The sequence below is a fragment of the Rhineura floridana genome, chromosome 11 (assembly GCF_030035675.1).
Source record: "Rhineura floridana isolate rRhiFlo1 chromosome 11, rRhiFlo1.hap2, whole genome shotgun sequence".
NCBI classification, from domain to species: Eukaryota; Metazoa; Chordata; class Lepidosauria; order Squamata; family Rhineuridae; genus Rhineura; species Rhineura floridana.
The window spans coordinates 40667759-40682882 of NC_084490.1; the positions used below are offsets into that span (position 1 = coordinate 40667759).

The 15124-nt window shown below is 40.5% G+C and overlaps 1 protein-coding gene across 1 annotated transcript in view; it reads left to right on the forward strand.

The window, feature by feature from the left end:
• Positions 1 to 15124, forward strand: part of HDAC5 (histone deacetylase 5) — a 96354-nt gene that overhangs the window by 42981 nt on the left and 38249 nt on the right. Inside the window, 2 exon segments of the mRNA XM_061590616.1 lie at positions 655 to 786; positions 3887 to 3999. Coding sequence (XP_061446600.1) covers positions 655 to 786; positions 3887 to 3999 — 245 coding nt within the window.

A 15124-nucleotide genomic window follows, 5' to 3' on the forward strand; every position in this document is an offset into this window, starting at 1 on the left:
AAGGGATGGAAGCTCCTTAGATGAGGCGGTGGGGGTTGTCCTCTAAATTAGGTGGGAAGAATTTGAATCAGCTCCCCATTTGGATTTTCAGATGTTGTGTGACAAAGCTGGGTAGGCATATGTCTTGATTGTTTCCACCGGCGTCCCTAGGCATGCAAAGCTCCCCATGCAAAAGGGCTGCCATGTTCTGTACATTAGTTGTGGAATACCTGCATAAAAGGGGGGTTCCTTGCACATGCAGAATGTTGCCCATTGTAGATGTGGATGGGATACACCTGCATGCATGGAGCTCACTGCGCTTGGTGATTCCCTGCATGATTCATTCACATTTGCATTTCTGATCTATTCTTGTGGATTTGCATGGAGTACATCAGCTCTGCAAAACCTGCACTGCACCATCTTGTCCTCCAAGCATCCATTGCCACTACAGGCTGGGTCAGTCACTGGGCAGACCTCTGCAGCACATTCCTGTTTAAAAAGATGGTGTTCTTCCTTCAAATGGGAACATGCTTGATGTGGGCAAGTGCAGGTACTGTCTCTCCCCCCTCCCAACCTGCCAGTTTTAACTCCTTACCTAGGCCGGTCCACCTTGCTAGCAGTCTATTTATTTTGCTTTTCTAGTTCACTTTTCCTTATTGTCCCTTCTCCTTCCAGCCTCGGAACCCAACTTAAAAGTGCGTTCGCGGTTAAAACAGAAGGTTGCAGAGAGGCGGAGCAGCCCCCTGTTACGGAGGAAAGATGGGACCGTCATCAGCACCTTCAAAAAGCGAGCAATTGAAATCACAGGTGAGAGAGGAAGTGAGCCCATCCCAGAGGGGTGGGAAATAGTTTTGTCCGGTGGCATTTGCATGTGAGACTAGATGAGCATGGGACAGATTAGGCACCCATCCCAACCTCCAGTCTTCTCCATCAAATCCCCCCCCCCATCTTGCATACCTTGGCAAAGATGGAGTTGGGTCCACATGTTTTCTGAGGTAACTTCTGGTTTGGTCCTCAAAATCTCCCTCAGTATTTCTTCAGAATGTGGAACTTTATGGACACATTCATTTCCACTGCACTTCTTTCCTGCAGTTATGAAGGGCACACTTCCTTTGGCATGAGGGACACAGTAGCTAATTCCTAGCTTCAAAGGAGTATTTTAAACCTTTTACTCATTACCCATTTTGAGCTTTCAGGGTGGGCCAGTAAAGGAGGAAGGAAAGAGATGGGGTAAAAAAAAAATCCAAGAATTTAACACAGGCACAGGTTGTGTGATACAAGGGATGGGGAGGGTGCAGGTGAGATAGCAGACTGGAAGTGAAAAAGTTGGGATCAGAGGAGGACTATAGACAAACACCTGAAATAATGACTCAGGAACAGCAAGCCAAGATTTCCTATTCCAGGAAAAAGGAGGAGAAGCTTTCAATTTAAATTAATCACATTTCCCCTGTGATGTCTGCACTGTGATGTTTGCACTAAACTATGGCTTGAGAGCAAGCCAAGCTCTGAAGCTACAGTATGATGTTGCCCTGCTCTTAAGCAAACCACAGTTTCCAGACTTCAGATGTCAATGGGGAATTGTCATTAATGTCATTAGGGAACTGTGGTTAATTGACATTTTAGAATGTCTTCCTCGCAGGTCCAGAAGAGGAGGAAAGGGGAGGCTGAGCATTATATTGCGGTTCAGACTTAACATCTTAAGTAAAATCTTGGGCTTCTAGTCTTTAATATGATCACATAACAATCCAACTATCCATTTAAAGATTCCATAGTGATGTTAAGGGCCAAGGGCAGGTTACAAAAGCGAAAGATTATTTAAGTAAAGAATGTAGCCAAGTATTTCCCATCCCTTTCAGAAGTGCTACTGATAAATGACAATATTAATCCAGAAGGTTGTAATCTGTATAGCAGCGATTTTGCTTGTGCACTTTTTGGGGATGGGGTGGGGACAACAGGGTTATAATCCAGAAACATCTGCTGCTTCCGAAGGAACAGGGACAGCAGCGGATTGGCAATCTGCTATTTTATAAGCGCATGCACTTTTGATGTACTTTGAGAGCTTTTTATATATACCTCTTTTTAGAAAAAAAAAATCTTTAGCTGATATAGAAAGGGAATGTGAATCTGCAAACACAGCAGTTGGGGGAGGGCAGGGAGAAATCTGAATTTTCTTACTCCTCAAAATGTGAGCCTCCTCAGGAATTTGAGCTTCCGAAAAATTTTGGGGATTTGTTAGCAGCATTTATGTGGAGAGAGCCAAAATCTAAACTTTGTGGTTAGAATTTCACAAGCAGCTTTCAAAGTGTGTTCTGGGAAACTGCAGTGCGTCAGGGTTTCTGTTTATGCTGTACACCACCTTAAGGGCTACCATGGTGGTGTACAGCATAAAAGGAATCCCTTTTCCCAGAACTACAAAGCCCTTATGGTAGCTAAGAGACTTATACTTCAAGCCTGAAGGATAAATACCCCCCGTCTATTATGCAGTGGACTGAGGAACTTACTGCTCTGGCTGCTTTTGAACATATTTCATATAGACGTCAATTTTGAATGGATACCTATTTGGACATCTGGATGGTTTATATTAACTTATATGCTTAACTCAAGATGTATGTACCGATGGTTATTGTATCCGTAATGTAAACTGATGGTGGTTTAATGTTATTATTATTAGTATTTCTTAATTTTTGTATCTTTAATATTTTTATTTATTTTATTATTTTTACTTTGTTTTCTTTTTCTTTACTTTTTGTATTAAATATGAAAAAACATGCTGTACACTACCTTCAAATTTGATATGGTGTAAGGTGTTATAATTTTTTTAAAAAATAGAAATGATCAATAATCATAGACAAGCTTCTCGGGAAGACGGATAGGACACTTTACTACCGATCTCCACCTACTGTGTGCAAATCCAACAAAAAGGGACCCTGCTCCCCCCCAAAAGCAATTGGAAACAAAAGCAAAAACAATGGGATAGACAAAAACAACTTCATTGATCCATTGTGTTTTGAATCTTCCTGGTGTTCAGGGAAATTCAGGGAATAGGAATTCAAAATTGCAGATGTGCAATAATTCAGAATACGTAGCCTATTTGAATTTTGAATTACCATTCTTTGTATTTCCCTGAAGAAGGACTAGTAAGTTCTGAAACGTGTTGGATCAATAAACACTTTTTTTGCCTACCCCAGGGATGGGGGAACATTTGGCCTTGTAGTTCAGCAACATATGGAGAGCCAAAGGCTTCCTACTCCTAGTCTACCCCTTTGTGTTTTTTTCTTTTGTTTCCACCTACTGTGTGCAGCCAGAGGGGAGTATTGAATGTGGTTTTGTACTAATTCTACCCCATTAAAACTGTGCACTCTATAATATAATCCAGAGTCCTTTGCAACATGCAGGGGTTTCTTGTCACAGGAATAAATTATGCAATTATTTTGTAATTCTGTTTTTGTTGCATAATCTACTGGAATTACCATTTAGAGGCCTTAGCAGAATATGCAGGGGGTATTTTCAGAGGGACTGAGCTGGTATTTTTTATTTTATTTTGTTTAACAAAATTTATATACCACTTGATTGTAAAAAACCCTCTAAGTGTTGTACAAAAAAAAAGGTGTAAAAGGAGTAGGAGAGAAGGACTGAGGACTATAGGAAGAGGGGGAATGGAATAGAAGAGTCAGATAAATGAGAAGGGGAAGCCAGTAATTTGAAACACTTTTTTGGTTTCTGTCATTGTGCACTTTCAAATGTTTTTCTGTCCCCATAAGAACTTGAGATTTGATTTTGTTTCAAAATTAAAGTGAAATTCTCAACAGCCTACACTGGCACATCACCATTCTGATTCAATACTGTGTGTGAGCTTGAATACAAGGACTGATGTGGTGGCAATCTCCTCCTTACCCTTTCTTTGCAGTGTCTTCAATGTGCAACAGTGCCCCCGGGTCTGGCCCTAGCTCCCCGAACAGCTCCAACAGCGCCATCATGGAAAATGGGCTTACTGGCTCAGTGCCCAATATCCATACTGAGGTAAGGCTGGTGAAATAATGTGCTGTGCCAATGGCTGCCAAGCTGATGAACTTGTTTGGTATCCTTTCTACACAAGCCATGTAGATCGACCCCTCTTTGTCTATGAAATGTAGAATTTCTCCCACAGTTACATTTTCAGGCCTTTCTGTGGTTTGCTACTTACTACATACCACTGAGTACTGAATTTGGACTGAGTTCATTCCTCTGCCGATGCATGAAGTTGAATGGGTGATTTATGCTTGTCACTCTGCCTGAGCCTACTTCATAGGAATGCTGTGAGCATAGAAATGGGAAAAACGCTCCTGGTATGCCGCCCTGAGCTTCTTGGAGGAAGGGTGGGAAAGAAATGTAATAAAACTTAATTAGGGGGAGAAGAGGGAAGGGTCATAGCATAGTGGTAAAGCATCTGCTTTGCATGCAGAAGGTCGCAGGTTCAATCCCTGGCAGTTCCAGGTAGGGCAGGAAGAGACCTCTGCCAAAATCCCGGAGAGCCACTGCCAGTCAGTGAAGACAGTACTGACCTTGATGGATGACTCAGTATGAAGCAGCTTCCAATGTTTCTATGTAAATCAGTTATGGTCTGAACCATTCTGGGCTTTCTCAATAACATCATTTGTGAGGGTTTTAGGTTTCACCAGCTATGAACAAAATCTCTTTCTCTGACTATTTACCCTTATCACCTTGCCAGACAAATATAAGAAACTCTGAAGGTTATCCGTTTGATTCTTAACATTATAATAAAGTTAGTAATTTTTACTAATAATTCCTGTAGCCGTTCAGTGCATTTTGCAGTTTTCATTTAATTAGGCCCTTCCCATCCAACAACCTCTCTGGATATCTTGCCAGCTCCAGATCTTATCGTTCTGCCCACCTCCCTCCCAGCATAGCTCAGAATGGAGAGGTTAGTTGGGCACATGCCCTGGCTGGGCTAGGAGATTATCTACCACAGATATGTCTTGGCAGTGTTGTTGTTGTTGCTGTGTTAAAGCAGGGTTGGAGAACTTCTGGCCCGCTGGCCTAATTAGGCTCACCAAGCCTCCCATTTGGCCCACAGGGCCATTTCAGCCAAGACATACTCACGTTGCCTACATCTATTGTCAGGTGAGGGGGCGGGTAAAAACTTGGTTCAGTCAACTGATTGATGGTGCCTACAAAACCCAGGGTAAGACAGCACTTTGAAAAGGGGCTTCTGAAGATGCAGCTGGATATCCATTTAACATCAAAGTATAAAACTCTGAAGGCACATCTTAATCAAAACAAGTTACAATAGTTGAAGGACTGAGAAAACAAGTTATGATAGTTAAAGGACTGAGTTAAATTCTAAGTCATATACCTATGGATTGAACACACAAGTTTTAATATCTATTTGTACTGAACCATTAATATGCAACGGGGTGTGTTATGTAGTGTAGTGGGTGTGCAGCAATGCAAAGAGAGCTGTTGAAACATCAGTCAGCCAATTGGCGGTCTTCAGAAGCCCCTTTCAAAGTTCTGTCCTGCCCATTTCTTTGAAAGAGGCTTCTGAGGCCCAGCCCACCTGTCAAACTGGGCCCACAAGGAATGGGAGGGATAACAGTCTGGCCCATCAGCCAGATCTAGTTCCCCACCCTTGCATTAAAGACTAGGAGCTTTTTTTTTAGAAAACCACGCACACCTGACATTCTCAGGAAGCTGAATTCTGTATTAAATACTATATTTCTCTGTGTGTGTGTGTCTACATGTGTGTGCAGATTATGCATTTCAGTGGGATCATAGCAAATATGTAATCTTGCCCAACATGCCTTTTCTGGTTATAAAGCGTGATTAAAGCAGGATTTTTGTCCATCCCTCCTCCACCAATGCACTTGGTAAAAAACATTTCCTTCTCTTGTCTGCCAAGAGGCTGCTAAATTAATTCAAGCTAGTAACATTTCTCCCCTTATATACAATGCTGGGGTAGAGTTCCATTTTTCAAAAGCAGCCCTCTCTGTCCTGCTTGACTAAGTGCAAAGGAATATGGGACAGCTGCTGCTTATCTTCTAAGAAAGGGGGCAGCAATAGGCTAATCCACATAGAAATGGCTGTGTGAATGATGTAAAAGTGTAATTGTGTACTTCTGAAGCTGACTAAAGTGCCTGTGTGTGAAAATATGATTGCTGCCTGTGCGTGTGTGTTCCTTTATGTGTGCATACCTGTGGGAGATGAACAAAATGATCTTTGCATGAATGATTGTCTATGTGTGTATGTCAGTTGATCATTGAGGTTTCTAAGTAGGTGGAAGCGGAGAAGCACTGACAGAAAACAGAAGCTGCTCAGTCACTTTTGCTGGTTGCTGTGGAGTGACTCATAAAAGGAGAGGGATCCTTTGATGAGTTGTGATTTAGTTAAGTTTATTTTTAGCTGCATTTTTGAAATTGCAGTTTTTTTTCTTTCTCTCTCAAGTTAAAATGGTGTCATATAAAACAAAATACCAGATCCTTTCAAAGAGAAAAGCCACAAACTCACACACTCACTCAGCTTTGATAGAGGCTCACTTCAGGCATTGCATCAATCCATGATTTCTACTAATCATAATTTAGAATACAAGCTGTGGTTTGAGCTTCCAGACATGGATTAGAACTTTCTGTCTGTTTTTGTTTTCTATCTTCTCAACATTCAGCTTCATAAGTTCACTTCTGTCTTCATGCCTTGTGATATAACAGCCTCTGGCTATAAGTATAGTTTGTCACTTAAGACAACATACCAAACCATACTTAGCACAAAGCATGGCTTGCAAACCCATGTCAGACAGTGGGTAACTGAATCTGGTTTGCCATCCAATTGCAGACCATGGATTGTCAATTCAGGCAACAATCCAGACCATATTTGGGCTTTCTTAACCATGGTTTGGCATAATGTCCGAATTGAGCCACTAACACTACAAAAGATTGTTAACACCTTAGTTCTCATTTATCATTTGCAGGTTGAAGATTTTAGACTGGGATAGGGAACCTGTGGCCCTCTAGAAGTTGCTGGACTACAAATCCCATCATCTCTGACCAGTGATAATACTAGCTGAGGCCTTTAGGAGTTGGGAGTCCAGCAGCCTCTGGAAGGACACAGGTTCCCCACCCCTGATTTATATAGTCACTTGTTCTAGCCCATTTGAGTTAATGCATGCATGAGCCACATTTCACACATACACCTACTTCTGTTTAACAAACCCTCAGCATTAGAGAGGTATTAAGGTAAAGATGTATATTGATTCTCTCTTTTCATCACAACGTAAGAAGAGCCCTTCTGGGTCAGACCAAAGGCTCATCTAATCCAGCATCCTGTTCTCACAGTGGCCAACCAGATGCCTATGGGAAGCTCACAAGCAGGACATGAATATAGCAACACTTTCGCAGCTTGTGCCCCTCAAAGGAGCATGTGCTTTTACTCATGAACAGTTTGTTCATGTGAACATTGTCAAGGTGCCTGGTAACAAACCTTCCCAAGTGCATTGAACTACTACAGAGAAAAGCTATTTCCTCTCTGGAAAGCAAAGCAGAGGGGAACCCTGGAATATCTTCATGTGACTTCACTATTATCATCCTTGTGTGAGAAAAAGAGTTTGGGCACCTGTCTCTTATGCATAATGGAATTCTTCCCATCTTGACCTCTGCAGGGTTGAGCTGCAGATCAGAAGGGTATGTAACTGCCTCCCATATGGCAGACCCATCCTTCCCTGCCCCCAGTCACTTGGACATTTAGCAGACTACTTAAGGATGCTTCCCCTTGTTATAAGAGAAAGTGCTGTCTGCTGGTCAGTGTTGTCTTAGGACTTCCCAAGGAACAATGCATCTTCAGTTCCAACGTCAAGTTTCTCTTCTCACCTTGAGAAACTTTGATGACATCATCTTAATCAGATCCATGGGAAGGGCACTGTTGAAAAATGTCACCAGAATTTCAATTGGTTCCACCATCAACATTATCTTAAGCCTGCAACAGTCCATGTGGTAGGTATAAGTTTTGAACATATAACATAGGTCTACGTTTTGAACATATAAATATCACCTAAACATTGGTCTACATTTTGAACATATAAATATCACCTTACACCTGCGCCCCACCCAGGTACCACCCAGAGTACTGCACAAATGGCAAATCCTGCAGTACATTTGCATTTGCTTCAGATCCTCAGACAGAGATCCATACCTGAAGAACTTGAATAAAGCATTTTAAAAAGTGTTATAATAACCCTGTCAAGTGAAGAAAAAAACTGACAAGGCCAGATTGGTACCGAAGAATGATCTGCTCGGTAAGATTGGATCAGTACAGAAATTGACATAACTCCTCTTGCTGTTGCCTTCAATTCCCAGCTAAAGCCTCTCCAATGCATCCACAAGAATCTACAACTCATCCAAGAAAACACTGTCTTCCTTGCATAGCCCTGGGTAACAGACTTTCCCTTAGTCCCTTTGTGAAACTGCTACTCACTAACAACAATGGACAACCAAAGACAGAAACAAATCTAGGAACTAAATACTACAAGAAATCCTGGTCATTTTTAAAAAACCCTGCTTAAACTCTATCCCCATACCTACCTGGACAACATGATTAACAGGCCCAAAAATATTGGCCATATTACCAATGAGCCATTCACTTGTAGATCCTCCAGTGTGCTGGATGTTAGTAGAAGTAAGTATGATATGCAAAAATTGATGAGATATCAGGAAGAAGGTAAGAAGCGTGTAGCCTGGCAACCCAACATCTGGCTGCAATCACTCAGCATCTCATCTGAGGCACAAGTGTAGCATCAGATTCCTTCCTTCCCTGGCACAGTGAAAACCTGCTGCCATTGTATTAAGTAGCGTTCAGCCAGGCAAAAGGCAAGCAACCATGGGGTTGAGATGGGATGAAAGGGAAGTGAATAGCTATTATGGCTTTATGAGAACTGGCAGTTTGGACAGGTGCAACTACCCTAGCACAAGGCTATGTATCAGAAGCAGCCCCAGTTCGACTGTGCTTTATTATTTTATGTAAGCTGCCTTGGGGATCCTTCTGGATCAAAAGGGTCGAGTTGCAGTCAAATAAATACATAAATATTGTTATTCCAACAGTTAGCTTGCAATGATCATAACTTGAAAGAACCAGTTAGTATACCAGAGCAAATTAGAGAGGTAACTGCAGTAAGGCAATATTAAATGAGGATCTCAAATATGAGGAAGGATACTTGCAAAGTCAAAAGCCTAATATTTTCATTTTGCTGGATGTGGTCCAGTTCTTCCTGTTCTGCAAGGCTCTGTTGGTATCTTGGCTACTACCTCAGATTCAGGTAGACTCAAGTTATGTACTTGAATCCATCATTTATTGATGGATATTTTAGCATCATTGTGGTTTATTAGCTAGCTGGTACTGTTCACTCTCTTTAGCAGTGAGATCACACACATAACTGTCTTCCTTTAATCACATTCCATGTTGCTGCATCAGAGGGAGAGGTGACACAGGAAAAAAAAACTCCATTTGCCTGGCTAGGTCCAGAGGCCGTTTGTCTCCTCCCCTTCCATAAGTGTCTCTTGCAGTGAGCATTCCACCAGGTCATTCTGTTAACTTCAAGTTGTAACAGTATGAAAGAGTTGGTACCTGAATTTTACTTGTTTTCCTCTTCCCTTTCCATTCCATTTTCCTTTTCTTTTAATCATATCTCTTAGACTGTAAGCCGTGATTTCATTCTGTAGATCACCTTGAATGTTTTGGCACAAGGAGATACATAAATTGTAGACAATAAATACTGTGTCTTGGTCTTGGTCATAGTACCCTTGGATTGATTCCAAAACATAAGTGAATTGGCAGTAAAAAATTGTCTACCAAACATATATTAGGATTCTCCAGTTGTATAATGCTTTGTGTAGTTGGGCCTATCTGAAATGCCTAATGTAACTAGGAGACTATGATTAAACCTCTCAACAGGATTCCCGTTAGGATGGTAGGGTATGTTTTGTGATTTAGCCCCAGTGATCGTAGTTCAGTAATTGATTGAGACTCAAAATTAGCCCCCTGATTACTGTGGATTTGTCTGGGGAAACATATTCATTCATTTATACAATGCTATCAATATACATTGCACCTTACTGAGTCTCATAATGACTAATAACTTCATTCGTCATTATGTTTTTTCTCACAACAGGGTAGCTGCCATCTTTTGTAGGATAGGTTTATGCATATTTTGTAAAATAATTGGTTACTTCTTAGATATTTTTGGTACCTGAAAAAATAGGGCTCAAGGGTTAAAAAGTCTGTACAGTACAATTCTAGTGGAACATAAACCTTTATATTTACAAGCTGAAGATCTTTTTTCACCTTAGCTGTCGTTTTCATGCAGCAGTTTATGTATTTGCCATTTTTATTCCACTGCCTATAATACAAGGCCCATAAGCCTTCTCTCTGGGCTGCTCCAGAAGACTCTCTATACCAAAGAGGATGTTTTCCTTGTGTGTATGCCAAGTTCTGCTAATTGCTTTAGCTCCTTTCCTCGTGATAAATTTGTTATAACTTTGCTCCAGTTAGATTACTGGGAGACCAATAGCAGGTATACTTGAGTTTTTCTACATTTAAGACTTTTACTATCAAACTTTGAGCAAAATTGGAGAGGGCAGTGTTTCAATTAGTCTTGGGCCTTGTTATTTAACACTTATAAGGCATTTTGAATTTACTCAGTATTATACAGATATTTCATGTTGTACAGAAGTGAGTTTGAATGATGAATATTCAAGGTGTTCCATTATAATGATTGAACCCAGACTTAAGTTGCACGTATCTCTCATTGAAATCAATATTTGGTGAAGGGCAGGCTATAAATACAAATAATAAATAGATAGATTTATTATAAATTATAAATGTATTATAAATAGATAGATTTATTATTATTATAAATAATAAATAGATAGACGTGGACTCAGTTGGGATTGTGAGTGGTTTTCTCAACACACATTGTAACTGTCCATTTTGAAATACTTATACCACCTTCCCAACTACATAGACTGAATGAGATTTATTATTATTAATTAAATTTCTATCCTGCCCTTTCTCCCAGAAGGAGCCCATGGTGGCAAACGAGACAAAACACAAAAATATCTTTAAACATCTTTTTTAAAAAAAATAAATCTTTAAACACATCTTAAAAAGCAATTCCAAGGCCATATTCACACCATACATTTATTATTCCATTTTAAACAGTCATGGTTTCCCCCAAAGAATCCTGGGAAGTGTAGTTTATGAAGGTTTTTGAGAGTTGTGAGCAGGGTTGTAGCGAGGGGGGACGACAAATGAGGCCATTGCCCTCCAGAAGTTTTCCTTCAGTCCCCAATTTTCTAGCATTGCAGTAACTTAAAACTTCAGTTAAGCTTTTAGAAATACAGTTTAGGCATTCAAAGAAAAGGGCAGGGCAAAGTTACCAAGGGAATGTGAACACAGGGTTGCATTCTGTTGATAATAAGTTTGAATTCACTAATAGGCAAAAAACCTTGCGGTTTAAGAACGTACTTATAGCCAACAGATATTTTTATCAAAAATTAAAAAGCAGGGAAATTGGGCATCTATAGTGAATGCACCAGGGGAGCAGGAGACCTGACCTCCTCTCTGAGATACTGTACTGCCCGACTAATTTGTGAAAATGCAAACACAATTTGGGTTGGTCTTGCACAATTTAATCCACTGCCTGTGTAGCTTGGAATAATTTGGTAACATATGCCTCTGAGCATATGGTGAGTGGTGGCAACACCTGCCATCTCCAAAGATGGAAAATTACACTTTTGTATGTTTGTTAACTGACTGTTAAGCCACTCTGGCCACTGGAGCTCTGTCAGGGAATAAGAGTTTCCTCTCAGCACCCTTCACAAACTACACTTCCCAGGATTCTCTGGGGGAAGCCATGATGGTCTAAAGTGAAATCAAGGTCTGGAGTGGGCATGGCCTCCTGATTAGGCAAACCCAGCAGTTGTGAGTTTGGCTTTTGGAACACTGATAGTTGGTTCTTACAGAGCATGCCTGGCCTTATCATTGAATTCAATGCTTAATTTCTTAAATTAATTAAAATCAGCCAGAAATTTTTTTTTAAATGCAGAAGATGGTCAGAATATGGGGCAAGGTCAGCAATAGGATTACACGTACTCTGTGAACATGCCTGATTTTTAATTAACTTCAACAAATTATGAGAACTCTGATAGAAAAATGTCCAAAAGGGGTCTGGTTTTTTCTCTCTGTTTTTACACTTTGAACTCTTGATTCTCTCTGACTGTTTTGTGTATCGCCATGAAAATTGAGAAGGTTGTTAAGCAAGCATTTCTGAGTTCAGGACTATAACTTTTGTAAGGTTTTGTTTTGAAATGAGCTTATAGGAAGCATCAGAATGGCATTTTCAATTTAACATTGCGGAATGCGAAAAATCCATGCTGACTATAGTAATTGGCTGTATAATTTAAGAAGTTTACCTTGAGCAGGGCCCCAGAGATGAGGGGAGGAAAAGGGGGGCAGGAGGGATTAGGTCAAGAATGGGACTGGATGTGATCAATAAAGTTCTCCTCAAGAATCCACAGTATCTTTGTCTCATGGATAAAAGGGAATAGATACCAAACACAGCATATATAAGACTTAAAAGTGTGAATGCAGTGAACACAAATCTTGATGGAGGGAGGGAGGGAGTTGGCAAACCTAAGGGTTTGAAACTGGAGGAAAGCAAGGCAGGAAGGACAGTATTGTGATGCCCTGCAGAGCATCTCCCCCATTGTTGCCAAATGAATGATTTCCCCACTAAAATCTAGTGTTTTTAGGTGTATGTCTGGTAGCAAATTTTACTGTCTAGTGGCTAGTGGAAAATCTAGTGGATATCAAACATTTTGTGGTCAGAATCTGGTGGTTTTTACAAATACTTCAATTTCATTTTTCTCTCCGCTATTATGTATTTCATGAAAGTGTCTAGCAAAACCTAGCCTTTTAAAAAAAATTCTACTTTTGGATATTTTCTTGTATTTTTCATTGTTTGCATTTCTGTTCCTATGTATAGTTTCTAAAGTGCTACTTGACTATTGTTTCATTTTTGCTGTAAGTCATGGCTAGTTGGCTACCCCTTTGATTGAAAGAATGCCAGAGTAATTTCCCCAACACAACACAATAAGCTAGTGACAGAGAGGAGAATTTTTAAGTCAGGTGTCCAGATCCTGTGGTGTGCTTGTGTTTTAAAGGTGTAAAGACATGGAGGTTCTTGCCAGTTGGCTTACTGAGAAGGAAAATGTGCAGGCAATATTCCACCCAATCAAAGTGTGATGCAGCCTAAGCACCACCAAAGGAGACATGATTAGGAACTAGAAACCTAAGAAATAAATGGCCTGAGCATGCAGAGAGTGCACCTGCCTCACCAGTGAGGAACCTGTTTGTATTTAACAAGGTGATTCCACAATGGGTGTCCTTTGTATAAACAGTACATCTTATGATCATCACAGAAACAGCCTGCTGGATCAGGCAAAGGTTCATCTAGTCCAGGATCCTGTTCTCAGAGTAGCCAACCAAATGTACACACAGCATTTTTTAAACCTAAAAATACCAGGAATGCAAAACCTCCATACTTCTCTCAGATCTAAAAGACACATACACATATTTATACAATACAACACACCAACGGTTGCTAGTACTTTTAAATTCTATTACCATACTTTTAGCATTCCATCCAGCAGTGTTCCATGCTAAAAATTTTAAGGCCGTATTGCCCTTCACTGATCTTGGTCAGTCCAGTTCTTCAATTGTGTCTAATTAACTCCCTGAATTTCCCATCACGCAGCAATCTGGCAATGGTACTTGGGGGCTAGAAAAACCTAAAGCAGACCTATAAGGGAACTTGGAATTTTGACGACCAATCTCATGCAGTTCTAGCTGTCATAAAGCAGACTAACCTGCATTTATTGAACTTGAAGCTTTATGATTAACAATAGAGATATCCATTGGCTCAGGATCACATTTGGTGGAATCAAATAGATCACTGTCCCTCCCTCCAGAGCTTAAAGCAACATTGTTTTGGGGTAGTTTAGGTGGTTGTAATACCACAGTCTTTGGAATTAAAGCCAAGCCTGCCTTGGAATTTAAGAGACCCGTGATACACTCTGGAGGCTCCCCACTATTAGTAATGCTTCCTGCCTCCACGGAAGTGACTTTCAGACCCATGTGGAGATCACAGTCATGGATAGATGTGTCGTAGTAACCCCAGAACCCTGTTGAGTCTTATCCATTAATAACTCTTTCAATGGAGACAATCTCGATGGGATCTCTTCTTCTTGCTTTGGGAGTGTGGTATAGCTTTCAATTAACTTTACCTCTTCTGGTGAAACATCCCCCATTTAAATACTGACAGTTGAAACTTTCACGTCATTATTTATTTATTTATTTACTACATTTATATCCTGTCTTTCTTTTCGTGATAGAAACTCGTGGCTTACATATGGTTCCCAGGTGGTCTCCCATTCAGGCACTGACCAGACCTGACTGACCCTGCTTAGCTTCAGCAGGAAGCTGGCCTTATGTGCCTTCTGACCATAGCCTGGGACCGTAGTCATGGTTGATATTTTTGGGTAATTCCAAAATTGACATGCTTTCCAAATAGAACCTTACTCTAATGTTATCTTGGAGAAACTAAATACAGTATAAGCTGTATTCAGTGCGCTATGCGTTCTGGTTGTGATAGCACACTGTTAGGCTTTGGAAAGTTAGTTAATACCAAGTTGTGTTTCTTGGGTTGTAAACACCAACATTTATCTGCCAAGGTACAAATCAATGTAGAGTCCTGATCAGCTAAATCCGAATGAGGGGAGGTATCCTTATAGGGTACTTGTGAGGTAGACCACGGGTCTTGTAATATATCTGAGACTTCAGTATTGGGCATTTGGCAAGATGAGCTTGGTTCCGTAGTCACACATACACTTTTGGGGATATCCTTATTCACTTTGTTATTGAGTCTTGGAGAATGTTTCTCTTGTCTCTTTTCTTTTTCATCCAATAGCTTAAATAGCCTATTAAAATTCATACTGGACGAGCTGTTCATGCTGACTGTTGCTTTTATATTTTTAGGGTTTTTTTATAGAGCAGATTTAGTTTTTTTACGCTTCAATTTCCCATTAACCGAGCCTGTTGCATTTTT